This window comes from Arachis ipaensis, chromosome B3 (assembly GCF_059453495.1).
Source record: "Arachis ipaensis isolate K30076 ecotype BB chromosome B3, ASM5945349v1, whole genome shotgun sequence".
Classification (NCBI taxonomy): domain Eukaryota; kingdom Viridiplantae; phylum Streptophyta; class Magnoliopsida; order Fabales; family Fabaceae; genus Arachis; species Arachis ipaensis.
The window spans coordinates 129,606,830-129,632,807 of NC_142438.1; the positions used below are offsets into that span (position 1 = coordinate 129,606,830).

Consider the following 25,978-nt stretch of genomic DNA (forward strand, 5'->3'; position numbering starts at 1 on the left):
TTTATGCTATCAATTGTAGTTGTGTAGGTACTATAATATAATTAGTGTTTGAAGTAAGTCAAGTGAATTTATAAATCAGTCTAAATTTAATTCGTTAATAATTTAATAAACTAAATTTATAAGTTAATGAATTAAATTTGAGTTTAAAATTAGATTATTTAAACTTAAAATTAAGTTCATAAATTAAATAAAACAAATTTAAATTTAAATAAATTTAATTTATTAATTTATGAGGTGACTCAATTATATATATATAATAATATAGATTAAATATATATAAAATATGCGTATTAATAATTTAATATATATATATATATAATAGTAATATAATTATATATATATTATTATTTTTAATTATTTAAAATTTTATTATTATTTTTATATATAATTTTAATGTAAAATATAAATAAAAAATTTATAATCGATAGATTAATAATATATAAATTTGATTTTTTTAATATTTTTTAATATATATAAATTATAATTTATTGATATAGAATTATAGATTATATTTTTATTATTTGAGCCAACTTGTAAGATTGAGTCATTTTGTGAGCTTTTGTGGAATCGAGCTTGAACTTATAAAATATGCTCAATTATTAATGAGTCGAACCGTAAGCCAAACTTAATTTTCGTGAGTCGAACTTAAGCTTAGTCTAATTCAAATAATCGACTCAGCTCCACTCATTTCTAGCCTTAAATATAACTACTACTATACTAATACTAATGTAGTACTGTTTTGTTGTGATCAACAGTCGCACTCTGTTATTGTCAATTTAACGGAACGGCTATTAATACACTAACATGTTTATTTTACATTTTTGGGGAAATGGCCCTTCATTTTACTGAACAATTTCCATGTTTATTTAGGAAACCCATGTGATGCATTATTAGAGTTTGGTTCCAGTTAATTATTTGTCTTTTTTTGTAAACCGTTGTTGTTGTTATTAATCGTTAGTTTAAGATTTTATGGGAATTGTTTAAAATCATGTATAACATTGTTAAATAAATAAACCATCAACGTTATATAAGAGGGAAGCGACTCGTTATTAACTTTCAAACTTGAAAGAAATTCCCTGACAAACATTATGACGCTACAATTATACTCTTTTAATTCATTTTTTGTGTAACTATTATTTTGATGTGCAAGTTGTGTTGTGTTAATGGATATTTAGTTGGCAGTTTTACGGTTAATGAATGTAGCTGTCAAGTGGTAAGAGTCTTGCTGTTGGTACTTGTCGGTGGATGCGGATGATGTCCAATCACGGCAGCACCAAAAACAACCGCTACTCTCTTTCTTTTACTCACGGTTCCATGAAAAAAGAAAATCAAAGCAAAACGTAAGACCCAAACAAAACAACACCATTTTTATTTTTTAAAAAGCTTGAGTAATAATATTTGTTATTCTTGTTGCTAGCAAAGTGTGTTGTTGCATCTTCTCTTTATTTATTTTTTGCTTTTGATGTTCCCTTCTATTCTACGAAACCCCATACATTAGAATTTGATAGTTGCATCAACATCATCCCCATTATACCCCCCTCATCTCTTTCAGTTTCCCAATTCCCAATACCATTCCTCAGTTTCTTCTCTCACTCACTTTCATGCACTCATCTTCCCACCATTCGTGCATTTCCTTGTAAGCTCTTTGATCTCTCATCCACTAACATTCTATAAAGCATTTTACTTTTCATCTGGGGTTGTTGATCTCCCATCATTTTCTGCATGACTTGTCCAATTTGGGTCTAAATTTGTCAGATTTATGAGCTTCCTTCAGTGTTGCATAATTGCATTATTGCTTTGCTTATGTAGTGTTATAATTCACGGTTGTATCTGTGATCTATATTCTGCCCATGACTTTGTTGAAGCTTTAATTTGATGGTAGGTTCTCTTTTCAGCTGCTGGGGGATTTGAATGAGGTTCTGAGTGTGTCTCCAGTGCAGATCTGGGGCTGATCTGATTGGCAGTGATACTGAATTGAAGTCAAGCTGGCGACCACAGTGACTTGGAGGGTTCCTGCCAGCAATGGCAGTTCCCATGGTTCAAATGATATGGTACTTCCAATAATTTTCATGTTTTCTCCATGTTTGTGCCTTCAGCTATCAGATTCATATCATGAATTCATCATACTCCTACACAATAATAGTAGTTATTATAGCTAGAAGGGTCTACTGGTCAAGTATTTATCATAGATAGTTCTGTTTAACGGTGCAAATAACCTTTATATTGTTGTGTGGTTCTTTGCCAACATGTCATAATGCTGTATGATTTTACTTCCTATCAGATTTCCATCTGTTGTGCTTCAATAAGATCCCATCCTAAGTGATTAAAGATCAAGAAGAAATTATTTCATTTGTTTATATATTCCGAAATTTTACATTTTCTTGTTAATATAATCGAGCTTATTACTGAATTTTACACTGTGCCTTGGCATTATGAATAGGGAGAAGAAACAAAAGCCTAGGATTCTATATTGTTCCTGATATTAGTGTTTATTTAGTCGTGTCAATACAGCTAGCAAGTCAATTTGATCAATCAAAGCACTGAGAGACATGCAGATATAAATTTGATATTCTCTGCTGTCACTTTAAATTGCAGGAACGAAATGGTGACGGAAGGGTTCAAGATTCAGAGCCCCCAACTCCACATTCTGTTCTAAAGATGGGATTGAGGTTGGTTACAATGTCAAATATGTCTCTTGCGTTAGTTTTGCTTTCACATTCCAAGTGTACTTACTTTTTATCCTTTAGGATGCTGACAACTTTCTAGTATATATATCTGAATTAACATCTTCTGAATTGATTCTTTATGGACTAAGGAACTTCAAATTTGTCTGAGAACCTTGGTGTTGCACATTCTTAACTGGTTGCACTTGCAGGGATCGAACCAGCAGCATGGAGGATCCAGATGGAACATTAGCCAGCGTTGCCCAGTGCATTGAACAACTGCGCCAGAGCTCATCTTCTGCGCACGAGAAAGAGTATTCCTTAAGGCAGTTATTGGAGCTTATAGAGATGCGAGAAAATGCTTTTAGTGCTGTTGGATCTCACTCTCAAGCAGTTCCAGTACTTGTTTCCCTTCTTCGGTCGGGTTCATTGAATGTAAAGATACAGGCAGCAACTGTCCTGGGCTCCCTTTGTAAAGAAAATGAGCTGAGGGTGAAAGTCTTGCTTGGAGGATGCATTCCTCCGTTGCTTGGTCTTCTAAAATCTAGTTCCACAGAAGGGCAAATTGCTGCTGCCAAGACTATTTATGCTGTCTCTCAAGATGGTGTGAAAGATCATGTTGGTTCGAAAATATTTTCAACTGAAGGTGTTGTACCAGTGCTCTGGCAGCAGCTGCAGAAGGGCTTGAAATCAGCAAATGTAGTCGAAAGTTTATTGACTGGAGCATTGAAAAATCTCGCCAGCAATACCGAGGGATTCTGGGGTGCAACCATGCAAGCTGGAGGAGTGGACATATTAGTCAAGTTACTGGCAACAGGACAGCCTGGCACCTTAGCTAATGTGTGCTTTTTGCTTGCTTCTGTTATGATGGAGGATGCATCTGCATGCTCAAAGGTGTTATCAGCAGACGTGACAAAACAACTCCTCAAACTATTAGGCCCTGGTAATGATGACTCTGTCAGGGCTGAAGCAGCTGGTGCTCTTAAGTCTCTATCTTCCCAGTGCAAAGAAGCAAGAAGAGAGATAGCAAATGCTAATGGTATTCCTGCATTAATCAATGCAACAATAGCTCCTTCCAAAGAGTTCATGCAAGGTGAGTGCGCTCAAGCATTACAGGAGAATGCAATGTGTGCTCTAGCAAACATATCTGGTGGTTTGTCTTTTGTCATATCTAGTCTTGGTCAAAGCCTTGACTCATGCACCACACCTAGCCAGGTTGCTGACACATTAGGAGCATTAGCTTCAGCTCTCATGATATATGATAACAAGGCAGAATCTACTAGAGCATCAGATCCTTCAGTGGTTGAACAAACATTACTCAAACAGTTTAAACCTCGCTTGCCATTCCTTGTTCAGGAACGGACCATTGAAGCTCTTGCTAGTTTGTATGGAAATCCCATACTCTCGCTTAAACTTGCGAATTCTGGTGCAAAACATTTGCTTGTTGGTTTGATAACAATGGCTTCCAATGAAGTGCAAGATGAGCTCACAAAAGCTCTCTTGACCTTGTGCAATGGTGAAGCCAGTCTATGGCGTGCAATTCAAGGCCGTGAAGGAATTCAACTATTGATATCTCTTCTTGGGCTTTCATCAGAACAGCAGCAAGAATGTGCAGTTGCCTTGCTTTGCCTTCTAACTAATGAAAATGATGAAAGTAAATGGGCCATTACTGCTGCTGGCGGTATACCTCCACTTGTTCAAATTCTAGAGACAGGATCTGCAAAAGCAAAGGAAGACTCAGCAACCATCCTTAAGAACTTGTGCAACCACAGTGAAGACATACGAGCATGTGTCGAAAGTGCTGATGCTGTTCCTGCTTTGTTGTGGCTATTGAAGAATGGAAGCCCAAATGGGAAGGATATTGCAGCAAAGACATTAAATCATTTAATTCATAAATCTGATACTACGACTATCAGTCAGCTTACAGCATTATTGACTAGTGATCAGCCTGAATCTAAGATCTATATTCTGGATGCTTTGAGAAGTATGCTTTCTGTTGCGCCTCTTAGTGACATTCTACGTGAAGGTAGTGCTCCTAGTGATGCATTTGATACCATGATAGCATTACTGAGCTCTACCAAGGAAGAAACTCAGGCAAAGTCAGCATCAGCTCTGGCAGGAATTTTTGAATCAAGGAAAGACATTCGTGAAAGTAGCATTGCTGTTAAAGCTCTTAGTTCAGCCCTGAAATTGATTAATGTTGAATCTGAAAGTATCCTGATGGAGTCCTCACACTGCCTGGCTTCAATATTTCTATCCATCAAAGAAAACAGGGATGTAGCTGCTATTGCTAGAGCTGCATTATCCCGCTTAGTTGCACTCGCTAACTCTTCAGTTTTGGAAGTTGCAGAGATGGCAACATGTGCTGTGGCAAACATTATTTTGGATAGTGAAATTGCAGAAAAAGCTGTTACAGAAGAAGTTATCTTGCCTGCCACCAAAGTATTACGTGAAGGTACAATCTCTGGAAAAGCCCATGCAGCTGCAGCAATTGCTCGCCTCTTACATTCCCGGAAAGTTGATTCTGACGTAACCGATTGCGTAAATCGTGCTGGCACTGTTCTTGCATTAGTTTCTTTCTTAGATTCTGCTATTAGTGGATCTGTTGCCACATCAGAGGCTCTAGAAGCTCTTGCCATTCTGTCCAGGTCAGAAGAGTCCAGCACACAGAACAAATCGGCTTGTGCAGTTTTGGCTGAATTCCCAAAGAGCATAAGTCCAATAGTCTTATCTATTGTTGATTCAGCACCAATGTTGCAGGATAAAGCTATTGAGATATTGTCTCGATTATGCAAGGATCTACCTATTGTTTTAGGTGACAATGTTGTTACTGCATCTGGATGTATATCTTCAATAGCTAGGAGAATAAGTAGTTCCACAAATGTGAAGGTCAAAATTGGGGGAGCTGCACTTCTAATTTCTGCAGCAAAAGCAAATCATCAGAGACTTATGGAGGATCTCAATTCATCAAACTTGTGTGCTAATCTTATTCAATCTCTAGTTGATATTCTTATTTCTGCAGAGCCTTCTCTGGGTAATCAAGGTGATGACAAGAAGGAGCTAATCAGCATATGCAGGAGTACACAAGAAGAGGCCAATGGTGGTGAATCAAACACTGGCACGGCCATTATATCTGGTGCTGACTTAGCTATATGGTTATTATCTATTCTTGCTTGTCATGATGAAAAAAGTAGAAGTATCATAATGGAGGCTGGAGCAATTGATGTTCTAACTGACAGGATCTCAAATTGTTTCTCACAATATTCCCAGGTATTTAAGTGCTTTATTCTACACTAGTTTCAGCCAATCAGATTCTGATCATAATAAGATTGTAATTTACAAATTATGCTTTAAACCCTGCACCTCCCCTCCCTTGAAGCTTCTTTTCTGCGCTCCAAAATTAACATCAATCCTCAAAATATCAAGTCCTATAGAACTTGCATTAAGTTTCAAAATCTCCACAGTACATCCCTTTAATATAGACATTACATATGCTCACTGTCACTTGAATTGCACATAGTTTACAAATATGCATCTGATAATCATATTTATATTTTTGAAACATGCTATTTCAAGAGACAGTGATCTCAGTGTATATTAAGAAAGTTCCTAGTTATAATATAGCACTGTAACTGTTTGCATGAACTTTTGTCGTAATCGAAACAAAGTAAGATCTTGAAATTTTGCCGAATAATTAAATTGAACTGAAAGTGTGACCTATAGCCCTGTCATTATTATTTTTTACTTTTAATTAAATTATTAATTGATTGTTTCTGTATAATAACCTCTATCTGCTTCATTATGGTGAAACTGCAGATTGACTACAAAGAAGATAGCAGCATGTGGATTTGTGCTTTGTTGTTAGCAATATTATTTCAAGATAGAGATATCATACGCACACATGCAACCATAAAATCTGTACCAGCACTTGCCAGTTTATTGAAGTCAGAAGAATTGGCAAACAAATATTTTGCTGCACAAGCAATAGCTAGCCTTGTCTGTAACGGTAGCAGGGGAACGCTTCTGTCTGTAGCAAATTCTGGTGCAGCTGGTGGACTTATCTCCTTGCTTGGCAGTGCTGATACTGATATTCATGATCTTCTGGAATTGTCAGAAGAATTTTTGTTGGTGCGTTATCCTGATCAAGTTGCTCTTGAGAGGTTGTTTAGAGTTGATGATATAAGAGTTGGTGCCACTTCTCGGAAGGCAATGCCTGCCCTTGTTGATCTGCTCAAACCAATTCCAGATCGCCCAGGAGCCCCATTTTTAGCACTCGGGCTTTTGATTCATCTTGGTAGAGATTGCCCATCCAATAAGCTTATAATGGTAGAGGCTGGAGCCTTAGAAGCACTTACGAAGTATCTTTCACTAAGTCCACAAGATGCAACTGAAGAAGCTGCTACAGATCTACTAGGAATTCTGTTTAGCACTGCTGATATACGAAAACATGAGTCAGCATTCGGTGCTGTTGCTCAACTCGTTGCTGTCCTACGGCTAGGAGGAAGAGCTGCCAGGTTAAGTGCTGCAAAAGCCTTGGAAAGTTTATTCACTGCTGATCACATTAGAAATGCAGAGATGGCTCGACAAGCTGTTCAACCTTTGGTGGAGATTCTTAGTACTGGTACAGAGAGAGAGCAGCATGCTGCAATTGCTGCATTGGTTCGGTTACTGAATGAAAACCCATCAAAAGCACTTGCTGTTGCAGATGTTGAGATGAATGCAGTGGATGTTCTTTGCAGGATCCTTTCATCGGATTGTTCGGTGGAACTCAAGGGGGATGCTGCTGAATTATGTTGTGCACTTTTTGGAAACACAAGGATTCGATCCACAATGGCTTCTGCCCGCTGTGTCGAACCACTAGTCTCTCTCCTTGTAACTGAGTTTAGTCCTGCTCAGCTTTCAGTTGTTCGGGCATTGGATAGGCTTGTAGATGATGAGCAACTGGCTGAACTAGTTGCTGCACATGGTGCAGTTGTTCCTCTTGTCGGCCTACTGTATGGTCGGAACTATTTACTACATGAGGCCATTTCCAGAGCTCTAGTCAAGTTAGGAAAAGACAGGCCTGCTTGTAAAATGGAAATGGTGAAAGCTGGAGTGGTTGAAAGCATACTTAGCATCGTACACGAAGCACCTGATTATCTATGTGCAGCGTTTGCAGAATTGTTGCGTATATTGACCAATAATGCTACCATAGCTAAAGGACAATCTGCTGCCAAAGTGGTTGAACCCTTGTTTATGTTGCTGACAAGACAAGAATTTATGCCCGAAGGTCTGCATAGCACATTGCAGGTATTGGTTAATATCTTGGAACATCCACAGTGTCGTGCAGACCATACATTGAGTTCTCGCCAAGTTATTGAACCACTTATCCCCTTGCTCGATTCTCCAATACCAGCAGTGCAACAGCTGGCTGCTGAGCTTCTTTCGCATCTACTTGTAGAAGAACACCTTCAGAAGGATCCAGTGACACAGCAAGTAATTGGTCCCCTTATACGAGTTCTTAGTTCTGGTATACACATATTGCAGCAGAGAGCTGTAAAGGCTCTAGTTAGTATTGCTCTAACATGGCCAAATGAAATTGCCAAAGAGGGTGGCGTTGTTGAAATTTCCAAAGTAATATTGCAGGCCGATCCTTCCATTCCGCATGCCTTATGGGAGTCTTCTGCCTCAGTTTTGTCGTGTATTCTGCAATTTAGTTCTGAATTCTACTTGGAAGTGCCTATTGCTGTGTTGGTAAGGTTGCTGCGGTCTGGCTCAGAGAGCACAGTTATTGGTGCATTAAATGCTCTGCTGGTGTTGGAAAGTGATGATGGAACTAGTGCAGTAGCTATGGCTGAAAGTGGTGCCATAGAGGCACTCTTGGAGCTCCTAAGGTCTCATCAGTGTGAGGAAACTGCTGCTAGACTCTTAGAAGTATTGCTGAACAATGTAAAGATCCGAGAAACAAAAGTCACTAAATCAGCCATTGTACCATTATCCCAGTACCTTTTGGATCCACAAACTCAAGCACAACAGGCAAGGTTATTGGCAACTTTAGCTCTTGGGGATCTGTTTCAGAATGAAGGTCTTGCTCGAACAGCTGATGCAGTTTCTGCATGTCGTGCTTTAGTGAATGTTCTCGAAGAACAACCGACAGAAGAAATGAAAGTTGTGGCCATCTGTGCTTTGCAAAATCTTGTGATGTATAGTCGATCGAATAGGAGAGCTGTTGCAGAGGCTGGTGGTGTTCAGGTTGTATTGGATCTGATAAGTTCAAGTGAGCCAGATACATCCATTCAGGCTGCAATGTTCATTAAACTTCTCTTCTCAAATAATACAATTCAAGAGTATGCTTCCAGTGAAACAGTCAGAGCAATAACTGGTAATAATGACTTTCCTTTTCAAGAAATGTTCACTATTTAGCCAATTGAGCACCTTACAACCACCTTTTTTCTTTTCTTTTCAAGGAATGTAGTTTTGAAATCTGCAAATAGAATATCCTGGTTTTACTCATGAAGTTGATAATTCTTTGAACATTTTTTAGGCTTTTACCATCCAAACAAGGACACCTTTCCCTTCTGCCTTTGTTTCTCTCTTGATTTCATGTGGTAACATGTTGAGTTTAATGTTCTTGCAGCTGCTATTGAAAAAGATTTATGGGCCTCTGGTACCGTGAATGAGGAGTACTTGAAAGCCTTAAATTCTCTCTTCAGCAACTTCCCACGACTGAGAGCAACTGAACCAGCAACACTTAGCATCCCCCATCTGGTTACATCCTTAAAGACAGGCTCAGAGGCTTGTCAGGAGGCTGCTTTGGATGCACTTTTTTTACTACGACAAGCTTGGTCGGCATGCCCTGCCGAAGTCTCAAGAGCTCAGTCAATTGCAGCTGCCGATGCTATTCCATTCCTGCAGTACTTGATCCAGTCCGGCCCACCTCGGTTTCAGGAGAAGGCAGAATTTCTGTTGCAGTGTTTGCCGGGGACATTGGTGGTGATCATCAAGCGTGGTAACAATATGAAGCAGTCCGTCGGAAACCCAAGTGTCTACTGTAAACTTACATTGGGAAACACCCCACCCAGGCAAACAAAGGTAATAATTTTTATGTTATTTACTATCTTCAGGGCTGTCTCTCTATGTCAAATGTACACAAATTTAACAAGCTATGGCATTCTATCTAGAGCTACTTAAAAGTTCCAGATTGATTTGAAATGATGTATATGAAATTTGTGAATGATCTTCCAGATGGAACTTCATGTGGTTTCTGTATAAGCTTGTCATGATAAAATTACTAACATCCAATGATGATGTCTTGAGCAGGTGGTGTCAACTGGCCCTAATCCAGAATGGGATGAGAGCTTTTCATGGTCCTTTGAGAGTCCTCCAAAAGGCCAGAAGCTTCACATTTCATGCAAAAACAAGAGCAAAGTGGGAAAGGTAAATGAGTGCAAAAACATTATACTAATTTAAATGCAGTGTAATGAGTAATGATAATATATTCAACTAAGTCTTAACTATACTATCTTGATCTGGATTTGGTGACAGAGTAAATTTGGAAAAGTAACAATACAAATTGATCGTGTGGTAATGCTTGGAGCAGTAGCTGGAGAGTATGCTCTATTGCCTCAAAGTAAAAGTGGGCCCCCAAGGAATCTAGAAATAGAATTTCAGTGGTCTAACAAGCCCATTGTTAATGCTGCTGAAGCTGCTGCTGCAGCTGCTGAGTAAATTGGAAGATTAGGAACATTACATACTTGCTGGGGAAGAAATTTTTGTATTTTTTCATGTGTATATAGCACTTTGTATTTTATTATTTTTGGGCTATAGTTCACTTTTGTCAGAATATTCTTTTGTAAGCTGATCCTTCGTTTTTCAGGATAAACAACAGTGGGACCAAGATCAAGGCCTACTTCGGCTTTTCTTGTCTGATTCTTTGTGTGTTGTTATTTGTAAGCTTAAAAGAAAAAATACCGAGTCTGTTTTGTGATTCTTGGTGCCTTACCTTACAAGTACAACGTCTTATTTCATATTTATTATAAATCTATCTTGCCATCTATCTATCTATAAATATACTAATTTACACTAGCAATCCAACGTGTTATTTGATTTCTTGGAGTTGAAGGAGGCATCATAAGAGGCAAACACATGATTGACATACGCCATTATGCATAGTCAAGGACAAATGTTAATCGCAACAGTAATAGCCCAATTATGAGTTTATTATGTCTCTGTCATAACCAATATTTCATTGCATTATACGCTCACCTAATCTTGCTGAATATTGCGTGCCAGCTCAAGTTTTTATGTATTTAATTGGCTTTTCAATAACAAACTTATTCACTGGTGGACACAACTGGTTTACAACAAAATAAAAATAACCATGCAGCCAACTTGATTGAGTTGCGCATTGTCAAGGTATTTTTCTTTCTCAACACCAAGAGAAGACAGCATACATAATAAATTAAGGCTGCCATGTACTAATTTAATTTTTAGCAAGGTATAAAAAATATTTGAAAGACAATTAGTTCAAAGTAATTTAATATTATTTTATTTTGTATTTCTTAATTCCTGTTTATTTCATTTTGTATTTATTATTTATTTTAGAATAATTGAGTAATATTAGAAGTAATAATTATATAATTATAAATATTATATGTATAAAATTATAAATGTTAAATTAAATAAAATAATTTTGGGTTATTCTCTCTCTATCATTACAAAATGAACAGTTCATAAAAACTCGTTCATTAATTAGTAGCAATTTTAATTTATTCTATTATTACTTTTAAGATATATAGTACAATGAGACATTGAAACATGTGAGAGTGACAGATATTAAATCAAAATAAATTATTAAAGTGACATTAAAATGTATTCGCTATTATATATACTTAATAAAGAAACTGGAGTTTATGCGCATCAGTATGATTTTTCCATAAAACAATCATGCACGTCCTCTCCACTGTCGTCCATTATATTGGTGCATTAAAAAAATGACATGGAAATTGAATAGATTATGTGTAATTTAAAATTATCTGTATGTTTAATGTTGAAATTCGGGAAGCAATCAAATTAGTTTCATTAAGATAGCTTGTTAAAATAAAGGTCTTAGCATACAAAAGTGATGAAGAATTAAGAAGCAGAACAAGAAAGAAGCTTAAAAAGTTGTATAAGTGGCTTGCAATGGGAATGATGAAAAAGGACTAGAGAGGTGTTCTTACGCCACCTTCCCTCCCCATTTCCTAAATTAAAGTGTCTCCTTTTCATAAACAAAAAAGAATCAATCTACAATCCAAAAGGAACCAAAGCACTCACAATGAAAAATATATTCATGCAGCTTTTTCCTACGTTTAATAGACATAAATCCATAATCATGTGCCACTCGTGTGCACAAATTAAACAAAATTCTAGAAGTTTGAACTTCCATGTTGATAATGAGGTGGTTGTATGTACTTATTCTTCCTCTTATATCCTCACCTGGGAGTATGGAGTTAGCTAATTAATTAAGAAGTGATGAAAGAAGGTGAATGAACTAGCTTTTCATCATTTTTTGGAACATTTTGTTTGTGATTTCACACTTTGCATCAAAGTTCAAATTATTTTGATGGTTCGTTGCAAAATGATGCAAATCGTAATCACAATAATGTAATATGATCATATGGTGATGCACCAAATGATGTAGTACGAGATTTTAAGTTCTTACTTCATATATATATATGATGGTTGATGAAATGTTATATAAAGCCTATGTCACACAGGATCTGAACAATCTACCTCTAATTATTAATATTATTGCTTTTGATAATAATTTAGACGGTTAAATATATAATTATTTATGTATTTTATTTAGTTTAAATTTTTAAAATACTTAATTTTATTATATGGTATTAAATTTTTTATAATTAAAAAATTTAAAATTCAAAGCAAACCAAAAATAAATAAACTTATATATGCACATACAGTTGATGTTTTAATTATTTTGTAAAAGAATATATTAGATATATAATTGTTAATATATTTCTACTTATTAATTTAAGTTTGGAATAAGTGATGTTATCACAAAATACCAAGCTTACATGCGTATAGATATTTTGGTATTGTGATGGATATTTCTCTTTCATTTCTCACCTACTATGCTTTTGATGGTGCTTTTTTTTTCGCCTCTAGTTTGTTTTTACCCTTGCTTTGCTTTCTCTTTGCACCCTACTTTTTCCAAAAGTGAGAGCTTTCTATAGTGTTGATGTTATATAAAAAGGGCCATGCAGGATGGTGAAGTTATTTAAATCAAATTTGCTTTAGAGAAATGCTAGGTCCATCAACTTTTGTATTTTATAATCATTAATTGGTCATTAATAATATTTTTAATGGTGTAAAATTACATTTAATAAAATATATTAGAAACTGAAGTCCCCTTATTATGCTAGCTTTTGTTAAAACAATAGATCAATCTTCCATCCCTACCCTTATCTATCCCCAAATAGGATTAGATTAATATTTCAAAACTAGAATGTAAATCAAATCAGTGATTATACTAATAATGTATATAAAACTAGAGTGAGACCCGCGCAATGCGCGAAGAGCTAAATTATTTATATTATATAATATATTTTAATAAATGTTATATTAAAAATATTTTAGAGAATATATTATAAATAAATTTTGAATTTATTTATTTTTAAAAAAGACAGATTATTTATATTAGAATTATATAAAATTATATTTTTTTTTATTTTTTGATTTGCATTAATGGCTACACTTTGTCTTTTCTTGCGGTTTTTTTGTATGTAAATAATAAAAAAATAAATGAATGAGAATAAAAAACATATAAAAATGTTATATTAAATTTAAGAAATTTTTTACAATTAGTATAAGAGATTAAGAAATGAAGAGTAGTAAGAGTCTTAATATGTATAAGTTGTAGAATTTGAATATTTGTAACTGAAATTTTTTATAATTATTATTATTATGACACTTTTAATGTATGTTTATTGCATTTAATTAGTACTTGATGTTTCAATTGAATAATAATAGATAAAAGTTTTTTGTTTTAATTTTTTTAAAACATTTTACTAAATAGTGATTGGTTGATTTTCATCTAGCAATTTTGGGTATTAACTCTTTCGGTCTGTCATTACCACTGCAAATCCTTCTACAACAAAGAGAATAAGACATGGTCAAAGAATGATAATCCATTCTAAGTAAATTGCGGAAGTAATACTGCACATGTGGAATAACAATTTGAAAAAGAGGAACACGTAAATGTAAATTGTGAAAGAAGTACTCCACATGTAAAATAACAATTTATAATTTGATGATGAAATATTGCAATCGATAGTATATAGGGAGCAATAATTTTAACTGCACATTAATTTTAGTTGTGAGTGTTGGACAGAACCGTTTACAAAAGAGGAATACATAAATGTGTGCTACTTGCAATGAGTTCACAATTAAAATGTTATTATTTATAGCAAATAAATAGGGCTATTGAAAATGATATTGAACAATGAGAAGAGTAAACGGCAAAGTTGAAAATCTTTAGGAAGATACCTGAGACAAATTTCCTACGTTGGCGGCGCCGAATGGTGACGTTAGTCTGAGACCCAGAATCGAGCTCTGGAGAACCGTTTACAAAAGAGGAATACATAAACTTGTGCTACTTGCAATGAGTTCACAATTAAAATGTTATTATTTATAACAAATAAATAGGGTTATTGAAAATGATATTGAATAATGAGAGGAGTAAACGGCAAAGTTGAAAATCTTTAGGAAGATACCTGAGACAAATTTCCTACGATGGCGGCGCCGAACGGTGACGTTGGTCTGAGACCCAGAATCGAGCTCTGGCAGGAAAACCACAAGAGGAGGAATGGAGTTTGCCTTGGTTTCTGCAATTTATGCAATGCGGCTCCACCGGAGATGGATATCGCGATGTACAATTTATTTTGAGGAAAAAACAATGGCTCATGGGACCGGAAGATGATGGAGGAAATAGGATGGGATCGAAAGAGGATGGAGGAAATAGGATCTTGGTACGGAGAGGTGCTAAGAGGGTGAGGGTTTGAGAAAGGTAATAAGCTCTTTGGTTTTGAGAGCTTTTTGTGGGGTAAATGTTAATTTGTATTTTTGTTGTTTTAGAAATAAGGATTGATTTGGAAAAAGTTAATTTGTTGGTTTTTATTGTGTTTTTTAATTGTTTTTTGTGTTTTTTTTATGTGAAAATAACAATTTGAAAAAGATTAACACGTAAATGTAAATTGTGGAAGAAGTACTCCACATGTAAAATAACAATTTATAATTTGATGATGAAATATTGCAATCGATAGTATATAGGGAGCAATAATTTTAACTGCACATTAATTTTGGTTGTGAGTGTTGGACAGAACCATTTACAAAAAGGAATACATAAACTTGTGCTACTTGCAATGAGTTCACAATTAAAATGTTATTATTTATAGCAAATAAATAGGGCTATTGAAAATGATATTGAACAATGAGAAGAGTAAACGGCAAAGTTAAAAATCTTTAGGAAGATACTTGAGACAAATTTCCTACGTTGGCGGCGCCGAATGGTGACGTTGGTCTGAGACCCAGAATCGAGCTCTAGAGAACCGTTTACAAAAGAGGAATACATAAATTTGTGCTACTTGCAATGAGTTCACAATTAAAATGTTATTATTTATAACAAATAAATAGGGCTATTGAAAATGATATTGAACAATGAGAAGAGTAAACGACAAAGTTGAAAATCTTTAGGAAGATACCTGAGACAAATTTTCTACGTTGGCGGCGCCGAATAGTGACGTTGGTCTGAGACCCAAAATCGAGCTCTGGCAAAGAAACCGCAAGAGGAGGAATGGAGTTTGCCTTGGTTTCTGCAATTTATGCAATGCGGTTCCACCGAAGATGGACATCGCAATGTATAATTTATTTTGAGGAAAAAACAATGGCTTATGGGACCGAAAGAGAATGGAGGAAATAGGATGGGACCGGAAGAGGATAGAAGAAATAGGATCTTAGTACAGAGAGGTGCTAAGAGGACGAGGGTTTGAGAAAGGTAATAAGCTCTTTGGTTTTGAGAGCTTTTGTGGGGTAAATGTTAATTTGTGTTTTTGTTGTTTTAGAAATAAGGATTGATTTGGAAAAAGTTAATTTATTAGTTTTTATTGTGTTTTTTAATTATTTTTTGTGTTTTTTTTTATGTGAAAATAAAAATTAATTTGACAAGATTTGAGTGGTGGATTCTAAAATTTTGCCAAGTAAGCGTTGGTGCTGACATGACGTTAGTAGAAGAAGAGAAATAACTTAAAAACAATATAAATAAATTTATGTACCTACTTTTATATATTAAAAATAGATTATAACAAACAGCTCAAATTTTTTCATCAAGAAGCAGAAATAACTTATTATTTATCTTTTTATTGAGTAGATAACTCATTGGTCATTCACTCTTATCCAGAATAGGCCATGTTAATTTCTAGCTTATAGAAGTAGCAACTTGCATAACACAAATTGTATGTTTAGCATTTTATTTAACATTCAATTAAATCTTAATACACGTACGTCGGCCATCTCGATCAATTTGTGACCTCATTGTGGCTATTTGAAGAATTCTCTAACCTCTAAGGGTGACGCATGGTCCTAATAATTATATATGTCCATTTCGACCTGCTTTTTTTTAAAACCAATAGCGTTTAACAATGGCCATTATTGTACTAATTAATTTTGTTGTATTGCGTTAGTATTAACTCCAACACATCAAAAAAGATTAGAATTAACTCCAAATTCCATAAAGGTTTATACTACTGATGGCTTTGTCCATATATATGCACCCACTATATATGTAAATATATTGATCGTCTTTTAGGTAGAGGCAACAATTTCTATAGTGTGTATAACACTTTTGTAGAATTGGCCGAGTCAGGTAGATATAATAGGCCATAGTGGCCACCATACGATATATATATGCTTGGACGCGGATAATTCATTTTTTAATTTTGATATTGAAAAAATTAATGTGTTATCTACCCATTATTAGAATTTTGAGTGTTATTCAAGAAGACGGACGGTAATAAATCGAAGAGTCTGATTTAGTATAACACAAATTGAAAGCTAGTTTTTTTTAATCCTCAATTTTGATCCACTGATTTGGATTTTTAAAATTTTTTTTTTTTAACTATAAAATTTACCTTTCGATTTGCTATACATTTGACAAAAAAAAATTTTGCACACACAATATTTTAGAGTCTGATTTATTCATCAATTAAGTTTAGGCATAAATCATAGGCTAAATTTTTTCTTTCTTACAAATACTACTCTTCGATTTGTATATTATTGTTTAAAAGAAAATTAATTCCATATTAATACGATACACTCTAATAACCCATAATGATACACTCTAATAACCCATAATAATGCATAATACGTAACGGAAATCCATTAAAAAAATAAGTTTGGATAATTGAATGGAAGTTAAATTTTTGAGATGGTTGAATATTTATATATTAAAATTAGTTATTATATATTTTTATATTGATAAATATATAATTTAATTTATTTTTAATAATATATATTTTATATTTTAATATATATTTTATATTAATAATTAATTTTAGTGATTGATTTTGATCTATTATATTGATTTTCAAATTTACAAGAACCATTAAATCCACTTTCCTAAGTGAATTTTATTTTAGAGAGTAAAGTGTGATTTCTCACCATTTATTTTATAAGTGGGACCAAGAATAAATATGAGAGAGAAATTATTCAAGAATAGAAGATCACACTTTATCCTCTAAAATACAAATTTAAAATTTTGAGGATCCAAATTCAAGTTTATTATAGCAATTATTATTTGTCATCAATGTATGGTATCCACTCCGAAGTTTAAGAGACAGGCATTCAATGATGCTATGTGTCCAGCGACCTGAATATTGGGAAAAAATAATAGAGTAGTTTATATGTACTATATTTGTGTATATTATTTTTGGATATTTCCTGTTTTATTTTAATATTAAATGTAATTAATAAAGAATAAAAAATATTTTTGATATTAAAAAATATATACAAATTTATATAAAAAATAGGGATAAATATTGTTTTGGTCCCTTACATTGAGGGTAGGATCGAATTCGTCCCTGGTATATATTTTGATTTAAAATCATCCTTAAAGTCGTATTTGAATTTAAAATCGTCATTTCTAATAAATTTTTTTAATTTATTCCTAAACTACTCCTATAATAAAAAAAATTATAAAAAAAAAAAGAAAATGCGTTGGTTGGGGAGGGGGGAAGAAAAGGGTATACGAAAGGGGATGGGAGGGAAAGGGGGAAGGGGGGGGGATGGGGGGACGGCGCCGGCGGCGAAGAGAGGGAGGAGGGGAAGTGGAAGAAGCCGGAGAAGAAGAGGAAGAAAATGAAGGGGACGCAGGTTCGGAGTGGGGGAAGGGGAAAGGGGGGAGGGGGACGGCGGTGGCGAAGGGGGAAGGGGGAAAGGACGCGGGGTGGGGGGAAGGGAAGAGGGGGAGGAGGAGGGGGAAGGGGAAAGGGGGGAGGGGACGGCGAGCCACTGCCGTCGGAGTAGGCGTCGCTTCTGCCGCCTCACGCATCGCCGCCTCCGCCTCACGCCTTGTTTCTGCTTTCTTGCTTTCTGTTTCTGTTTGGTGTTGTTTCTATTTCTGTTTGGTGTTGTTTCCTGCTTTCTTGGTGGTGGTCTTGGTGGTGGTGGTGGTGGCTGTGGTTGTGGTTGTGGTTGTGGTTGTTAGTGTTGGTGTTGGTGTTGGTGTTGGTGTTAGTGGTGGTGCTGGTGGTGGTTGTGGTGGTGGTGCTGGTGCTGGTGGTGGTTGTGGTGGTGGTGCTGGTGGAGGAGGTAATTGTGTTGGTAGTAGTAAGGGTATTTTTGTCAAAAAAATATATTAAAAGGACGATTTTAATATGAAAAAAACGTTAAGTATGATTTTAAATCGGAAATTACGTTGGGGACGGTTTCGATTCCGACCCTCAACGTGAGGGATCAAAACAATACTTATCCCTAAAAAATACTTTAGATATTATTTTTCAAAAATTCTTTTTATGGTGTTTAAATTTTAAATATAAAATTTAAAAATAAAAGAATAATTAATTTTACTTTTTTTATTTTTACTTTTAAACCATTTAGACAAAGAAAAAAAAAATCATAAGTAGCAAAAGAATTCCTCCTTTCTCAAAATAATATACTTGTATGGCGAACATAAAATAAAGTAGCTAGCTAGTAGGTAGTATAAGGAACGTACCTAGGAAATTAGTTAAATTAACAATTTTCTTTTCTTTTCTTTTCTTTATTATTCTCCTTGCTTTTGTTGCTACCACCAGTACTCTTCTTTTAGACGCGCGCAACTACATTATTTGAGACATGATTAAGGGTTTGTTTGGGTGAACTTTTAAGAAAATATTTTTTTTGAGTTATCTTTTTTTAAAAGATCTTATAGAGAAGTAAAAGTAATTTTATATTTGAATATCTCATGTAAAAAAATCTTTTTATGTATCAATTATGTTTGAGTATAATAATATAAAAGTACTTTTTTGTTCATTTATTACACGAAAAACAATTTTTTTTAAGAAAAAAAGATCTTTTAAAAAAATATGTAAAAGCTTCTCAAAAAGATCTTTTTTTTATTTTACTAGTGTTTTTACTTTTACTACTAGAAATTTGCCAAACACGTTAAAAAATAAAAAAAAAAGATTTTTTTATTAAAAAAAAGCTTTTTTTAACAAAATAATAACGCCCAAACGTGCACTAAACCGATAGCTGATAACAAAAAAGACAATTTACATGAATTTTCATATAAAAATCTTACTCAAATTAAAAAGTCATTATATGTGTTGTATTAAAAAGTCACCAAAAAAATGTGTTGTGTTAAACTGTGGAAACATCGTAACTTTAATTGGCGACGCTGTTTTCTATTTTCAAAAACTAAAAAACGCCATTTTCTATTTTAATAATTAAAAAATATATATAAAAATAAAACGACACTGCATTTTATACTTTAATAATTTTAAAATTAAAAAAAATTAGTAAAAATGTCAATGACATTTTTTTTAATTAATTAAACCATTTTTTAGACAAAACATCAATATCTTCTGAAAAGTAAAACAAATTTTCTATAGCAAAGTAAAATTCACATGAAGTAAAATAATTTGGTGTAAGTGTGTAACACATATTTTTTACCAATATTAAAAAAAATTAGCCCCTGTTTTCAACAACAAAAAATAAATAAAAACAAAGGAAATGTTTACAAATTTGCAGTGGTTCTGAAAAATATCTGGAAAACTAAGTCTGACTCGAATTCCTCTTTGTTTTTGTTTTGGTAAGCATACGGTTCCCATTTAAAACAACAATCACTGATTTAATGTAATTATTTAGTAGAATTATTAACGCCAAAAATTATATGTAAGCTAAGAAATTGTTCCTTTTGGATAATGCTAGCTAGTAATCAAACAACGTATATAGGTTGTCCTCTTTCTCTTGGATCTCCAATTAAAAAAAAAATGGCTTTGAGATGGTGGATCAAAGAACTGAAAGAAGCTTCGAAAACCGTGGTCTTCCTTTGATTCTTGTATTAAAATACGCATTAACAAAAACTAAATACTCATTTTTGTCCCAATTCAACATTACACATGCACCAACTCCTTACACAGCTGTGCTTGTGAATGTTCCAACCAAACGCGTTCGTAGCTTCAGCCTTCTGTCACTGATGAACCAAATTCGTTACATAAACAAAATTTTGCGAAGTTGTAATATTGGTACAATTTTGTTTTTAAATTTTATTTGCACCAATTATTGGTACAAAACATTCTTTATTAAAGGGGTTTGCGCGGGAAACATATAGGGATATAAAAATCATTTTCTCTAACCGTTGAATTTCACTTCATGAAAAGGTGTTTTGGCACTTGAATTATCTTCTTAGTTATCAACATGTTATAAGGTGTGTTTGGAGTGAAATTAAAATTAGAAGGTTCGTTGTTTAAAATCAAGGTAGGGAAGGAAAAAATATGAAAAGAAACGAAATAAAAAGGGACACGCGGGTCCATAATTGTATTAAAAAGGCTTCATAGTTTGACAATTTTTCCATGGAAAAAGGACTTACTGATTTACACTTTTTGCGCAATGAAGCGTTTCAATTACCCTTGACATAATTATATATTTTTATATGAGCTCTATTTGTAAGTATTTTTTATGCTCTTTACAATAATTTATGATAAAAGATTACCTGTTAAAAAAAGAAAGAAAGAAGAAAAAGGCATGTATGAAGTTCTCAGATTACTTTGTTGATCATGATTTTTGGTTAACTAGTTTAAAATTAACGAATCTCAACCTTTTTTTCTATGTAAACTAATTAGGTTGATATGGACATGCATGCAATATATTTATACTTACATGTGCGTAGTCATTTACTTATTATGAGTACTTTTGTTAGTGTCTTTTTTCTACATATATATATATAAATTAGATCAAACCCAAGTGGACATAAACAATATAATAAACATAAACTTATCTACTCGGACCTGGTGGTATAACTACTAATCTCCAAAGACAATAACTTTTTCTTTCTTATCTGCTTCAACTTGATAATATAATTTATCTATTAATAAAAAACCTTTTATATCCCAACAACAAGTTTCTATACGTGCATATAAGAAACTATAAGTTCATTAAGTATTTTTAAAATAATTATTTTATACTAACTTTTGATTAAATCTCGACCGTAGTCTTTAAAATTACGATTTTTACTATTTTAGTCCATTAGATTTAAATTATTGTACTAGTCTTTGAGTCCAACCTTAGACACCATATTAATCTTTGGATCTTTTTTGGCATTGAGTCAATAAACGAAATGTTGAGTTAGTTCTGATTTTTCACGCTAAACACATGAATATAAATGACTACTTTAAAAATTTAATCACTAACTTTTATTCTTTCTATAAATGAGCGATTTATCTTCATTCCACCAGTCATTTATCAAATTACTCAAAAATTTAATATTTTAAATCAAAATTCTTCATTTCTTAAAACAGTAGAAAATTATGATAAATTGTCACAGGATTAAGGCTGGACGTTTCTCTGTTTATACTGTGAAGTGAAACTGTTAAAAGTCTTGTGGACTGAATCACCACCTTAAAAAACATTTGACAAATAAAAAGGTCTGTTATCAAAATTGTAATACTACTATTTATGTTATGGTGTTTAATATGATCTGAAAAGCAAAATGAGAAGGCACTTAAGTTTACTGGTGTTGGGTGGGGGCCACACGACCTTTCCTCTGTTTGAATCTGATGAAACTCGTCTATAAGTATGTCCTGTCTTAAAGATCTCAAACAAAATAAACAACTTCTTCATAGAGCAGAGAGCAGCAACCATTATTACAAGGTAAGGAAGGAATCCATTTTTTCCTTGAAGAAAGTTCCTTGTAAGTTGTAACCTTTCTGTTTTCAATATAGTATATATATGCTACCCTGTATCCTGCCACACCACACCCCCTTTACTTCCCCTCTTTTCTCTAGTTATTAACTGTGATCATATATGCTCATATTTGAGTTGTAAATAAACAGAGAGAAATGGGAGTTTCTGGAACTCTGGAGTACTTGTCTGATCTAGTGAGCAGTAGCCAGCACCACCACAAGAAGAAGAAGAAGCAGTTGCAGACAGTGGAGCTTAAGGTGAGAATGGACTGTGATGGATGTGAGCTCAAGGTCAAGAAAGCCCTCTCTTCAATGAGTGGTGAGTTTACATTCTTTCTTTGTTTGTTTTCCACTGCATGTTCAATTCAAAATGAAACTGTGAATTGCAGGGGTAAAGTCAGTGGAGATAAACCGTAAACAGCAGAAGGTGACAGTAACTGGGTATGTGGAATCAAGCAAGGTGCTGAAGAAGGCTAAGTCAACAGGGAAGAGAGCTGAGATTTGGCCTTATGTGCCTTACAACTTGGTGGCTCAGCCATATGCTGCTCATGCTTATGACAAAAAGGCCCCTCCTGGCCATGTTAGAAGACTTGAGACCACTGCTGCCACTGCAACTGTTGCAACATATGAAGATCCTTACATCAACATCTTCAGTGATGACAACCCTAATGCCTGCTCCATCATGTAGACAAAAATAACTTCTTCTTTCCTTTTTATTTTTGTTCTCGACGAGTGTATGTACACTTTTCTTTTAATGACAAGAGACGTTGTTGTGAATTATGATCAGTGCTTTCCTCATTTTCGCTACAATGGTCCTGAACTGTTCACAGTGCACTCTATTACTTTTCTTGCAGTAGATAGCTCTGGTGGGCCTTGATCTGAAGTCAAGAGATTGTTATTGTGTTGTAATGGCCTTCTTTTCTAACTGCAATGGACCTGGTTTGCGTGTAAAATAATCATTCCTTGTAAATAGATTGGGCCAGCAGGGTTGAAATGGTAAAATAAGCATGTTTAGTTGAAGTCAAAAATAGCAAATTCGAGTCAAATTCCTGATTGAATCTCCAAAATCTCAATAACAAATGCAATTTAGGGTACTAGGCACGATTGCTTGCTGCCTAGTTCTGGAGCATTCGGCCCCTCTTGTCACCGAAAGATATACTGCATTGGGGCTCGTGTTCAAGAAAACATTCATACTTTGAAATTAAATTTCTAAATCCTAACCATCTTGGTTCCATAATGAACTGGAACAATAATGAAGAAGGAAGGCATATCCTTTTCTCTCAATCAACGTGAGGTTGGAATCATCTTTACCTTTTTTTTGCTTTGCCTTTTCTGTATTTCCCTCAGCCTTTACTAGATCCTAACAAAGTGTAACTCTGGCCAGTAAGGAGAATCCGACAGCATTAATTACTCGGTTGATGTTTAATTGTTTATTATCATCATCATCGTTATTATTATATTACCAGCCTCCCATCAACATCATTTTATAATTAGCTATTTTAGATGTGCAAAAAAAACTACTCAAGGTTTGCTCCATCCATGCATAAAAGCATATTAAGTAGTATTGACAAGATGTGAAGAATTGATGAATTTTCTCTCTCAAATTATATGTCATGTGCAGAGATACACCACTTGTGTAGTCTATATCATCTTGAAAGATTGCTCGCTGCTCTCAAAAAAAGGGCATCGAGATCAGTTGGGTCCAACAGCACCAACCAGGAACAGTAACTTGAGGTAGCTGGAATCACGAAGGAGATTCTGCCAAACAATTTGATCAACATTCTCTAGCCAAAAAAAAGGGGCATTTCATTGCTCTTGACTATCAGAAAATTAGAACTATTCCTATTTTTTAGATATAGGCCAGGCCAGAGAAGTAACACCATTTTTTATGTATAGTTTCAAAGGTTTTACGCTATTATAAGATAAAATTAGACAATTAGCAATACGCTCACAGTTAATTATCAATGACTCTCTTATGAGAAATCTAAAAGGTTAATTAGTATTCTAAAAGGATGAAGGAAACTCACTGGATCCATGTGTAGTTCGTATGCATATATGTATCTGATCAATTTCCACTTCCTTCACTTTCTATTACCAGAATAAATACCAACAAAATTAATGTCATATAGAAGAGTTGCATTGCCGGGTATGTTGCAGTCACCTATCAAAAAAATGACAAACCAAGTCAAAATCTCAATCAATAACACAAAAAATCTCATGTAGATGAAGTATAATAAAACAAAAACGTTTTCTGAAACAAGTAAGCCAGGGGATGAAATGAAATACAAATAACCTGAGAAGCATCCAGCAGGTTCAGGGCCATAAGCTAACATTGGAGGGATCTTGAGTTTGCGTTTGCCACCTGGACAAAAAGTAAATCATTAAATCATTGAAAATTGATAAGATGCAAGTGAGATATAAGAAATAAGAAACTCAAAATATTGCATACCTATCCTCATTGGAGGCACTCCTTCCCCACCTAAAATTCCCTGATCTAGCCCCTTAATCACCTGCACTTGACAAATACATACTTGAATAGTTAGTCCCAAGTCCCAACTCAACTCAGCTCTCAGCAATTAATTAATTAAACCATGTTTATAGTGAAATCAATAATTTAACTTTGGCTAAAAGATAAAAAAAAAGTTGACTTGCCTTGCCAACACCAATGCGCATGGTGAGAGGTCTGCCACGTTTGTAGCTGCTATCAAACACTCTCTCATCCCCGAACCTTGCGGTATAGTGAACCTGCAGCGCAGGGTATCATTCCCTCAGCAGCAACAACAACAATAACAAGTAACAACCGTAACTAATTAACGAACTAAGTGAGGGCATGGCAGGGTAGCAGTAACTAACATTGATGAGCTCGCCGAGGGGGGCCTCATCGCCGAAGCCCTCGAGAATGTCACAGTAACCGAGGCCGGACTTAACGTAGTTGTACTCGCACAAGGGCTCAGCCGTGGTGGCGTAGTATTCGATTCTGGTGGCGTCAGCATTGAAGGGCGTTAAGGCCACCACCGAAGATGCTACAATCCCAATTCCTATACCAGCCAATGGATTACTCTTATGTGCTGAACAAGTAACCTTGGGGTTAGGCTTCGGTTTCCAAATACAAGATGGACAAGTGTAAGAAAACCCCAGTTTGGGACCCGTTGCAACGGAAGAAAGTGAGTGTGCCATTTTGTTACAGTTATCTGCTAGTGAAGATGAAGCCTCCACCTCCAAGTTTTTCTATGGCTCCCTCAGGATATCAAACCCGGGACTGGGTCCACCTAAAACCAAATATGAAATATCACACCAATGCTTTTGGATAATTGGCTAATAATACCTAATAATATTTATGAAAATAATATAAAATATCTTTCCCCACCCTACAGCTACAGGATAACAGGAATGAAAACCAAATACTGCTACTCTCCTGTTATCTTCCAGGTTAGATACTAATTAATTTACGAGGAATATATCAATATTAATTAACATTTTAGATCGATATTTTTTAATATTATTACAATTTATGATTTAAAATAAAAAATAATAAATTTTGTTGATAAATAGGGATTACTAACTCCTGCTCCTCAGGTGAACATTTACATAGTAGAATTATAATGAGCTTGCTTCACACTGCATATGCTCTCAAATCAAAGCGAAAGCCTGACGACCATTCACCACATTATGAATATAATTTAAAAAAAAAAAAATAGTAAAAACCTATCAGTTACCCTTGATGCAAATCAGTTTACTACTGTTGAATATACTTAATCCAGTTTTATTCCGTCATATTACTTGTTTATAAATCAATGTTACATCAATGTAAATGCGCTGAAATCCATTAAAAAATTGCCCAAAAAATGTCAAATTATAGTTAACAAATGAAAGAATTTTAAGTTGGTGGCTTTATTATGAAAA

The 25,978-nt window shown here is 34.4% G+C and overlaps 3 protein-coding genes across 9 annotated transcripts; 2 read left to right on the top strand and 1 right to left on the bottom strand.

Annotated features, from left to right (window-relative positions):
* The first annotated feature begins 1,201 nt into the window (after positions 1 to 1,201).
* On the top strand, positions 1,202 to 10,631 carry LOC107631114 (protein CELLULOSE SYNTHASE INTERACTIVE 1). 3 transcript variants are annotated; one of them, XM_016334448.3, is made up of 8 exons: positions 1,202 to 1,340; positions 1,896 to 2,051; positions 2,596 to 2,669; positions 2,876 to 5,933; positions 6,480 to 9,024; positions 9,280 to 9,734; positions 9,963 to 10,079; positions 10,188 to 10,631. In XM_016334448.3, the coding sequence occupies exons 2-8, from the start codon at positions 2,049 to 2,051 to the stop codon at positions 10,368 to 10,370; spliced, it is 6,435 nt and encodes a 2,144-aa protein (XP_016189934.1). In that variant the 5' UTR covers positions 1,202 to 1,340; positions 1,896 to 2,048; the 3' UTR covers positions 10,371 to 10,631. The 3 variants fall into 3 exon arrangements, with proteins under 3 accessions (XP_016189934.1, XP_016189933.1, XP_016189932.1); XM_016334447.3 differs by having other exon boundaries at positions 1,331 to 1,636; positions 1,883 to 2,051; XM_016334446.3 differs by having other exon boundaries at positions 1,331 to 1,636.
* Positions 10,632 to 21,899: 11,268 nt separating this feature from the next.
* Positions 21,900 to 23,116, top strand: LOC107631113 (Heavy metal transport/detoxification superfamily protein). Of its 2 annotated transcripts, none has more exons than XM_016334445.3 (3): positions 21,900 to 22,043; positions 22,226 to 22,394; positions 22,465 to 23,116. In XM_016334445.3, the coding sequence occupies exons 1-3, from the start codon at positions 21,969 to 21,971 to the stop codon at positions 22,761 to 22,763; spliced, it is 543 nt and encodes a 180-aa protein (XP_016189931.1). In that variant the 5' UTR covers positions 21,900 to 21,968; the 3' UTR covers positions 22,764 to 23,116. The 2 variants fall into 2 exon arrangements, with proteins under 2 accessions (XP_016189931.1, XP_020975045.1); XM_021119386.2 differs by having other exon boundaries at positions 22,005 to 22,083.
* On the bottom strand, positions 22,820 to 25,795 carry PNSL4 (FK506-binding protein 16-2). Of its 4 annotated transcripts, none has more exons than XM_016334444.3 (7): positions 25,639 to 25,795; positions 24,929 to 25,344; positions 24,728 to 24,820; positions 24,525 to 24,585; positions 24,369 to 24,437; positions 24,103 to 24,236; positions 23,594 to 23,833 (listed from the first exon to the last, which is right to left on the bottom strand). In XM_016334444.3, exons 2-6 carry the CDS (start codon positions 25,250 to 25,252, stop codon positions 24,157 to 24,159), a joined length of 627 nt encoding a protein of 208 aa, XP_016189930.1. In that variant the 5' UTR covers positions 25,253 to 25,344; positions 25,639 to 25,795; the 3' UTR covers positions 23,594 to 23,833; positions 24,103 to 24,156. The 4 variants fall into 4 exon arrangements, with proteins under 4 accessions (XP_020975043.1, XP_016189930.1, XP_088365298.1 ...); XM_088509172.1 differs by lacking the exon at positions 25,639 to 25,795 and adding an exon at positions 25,443 to 25,484; XM_021119384.2 differs by lacking the exons at positions 23,594 to 23,833; positions 25,639 to 25,795 and adding an exon at positions 22,820 to 23,011 and having other exon boundaries at positions 24,929 to 25,349.
* Positions 25,796 to 25,978: the final 183 nt, after the last annotated feature.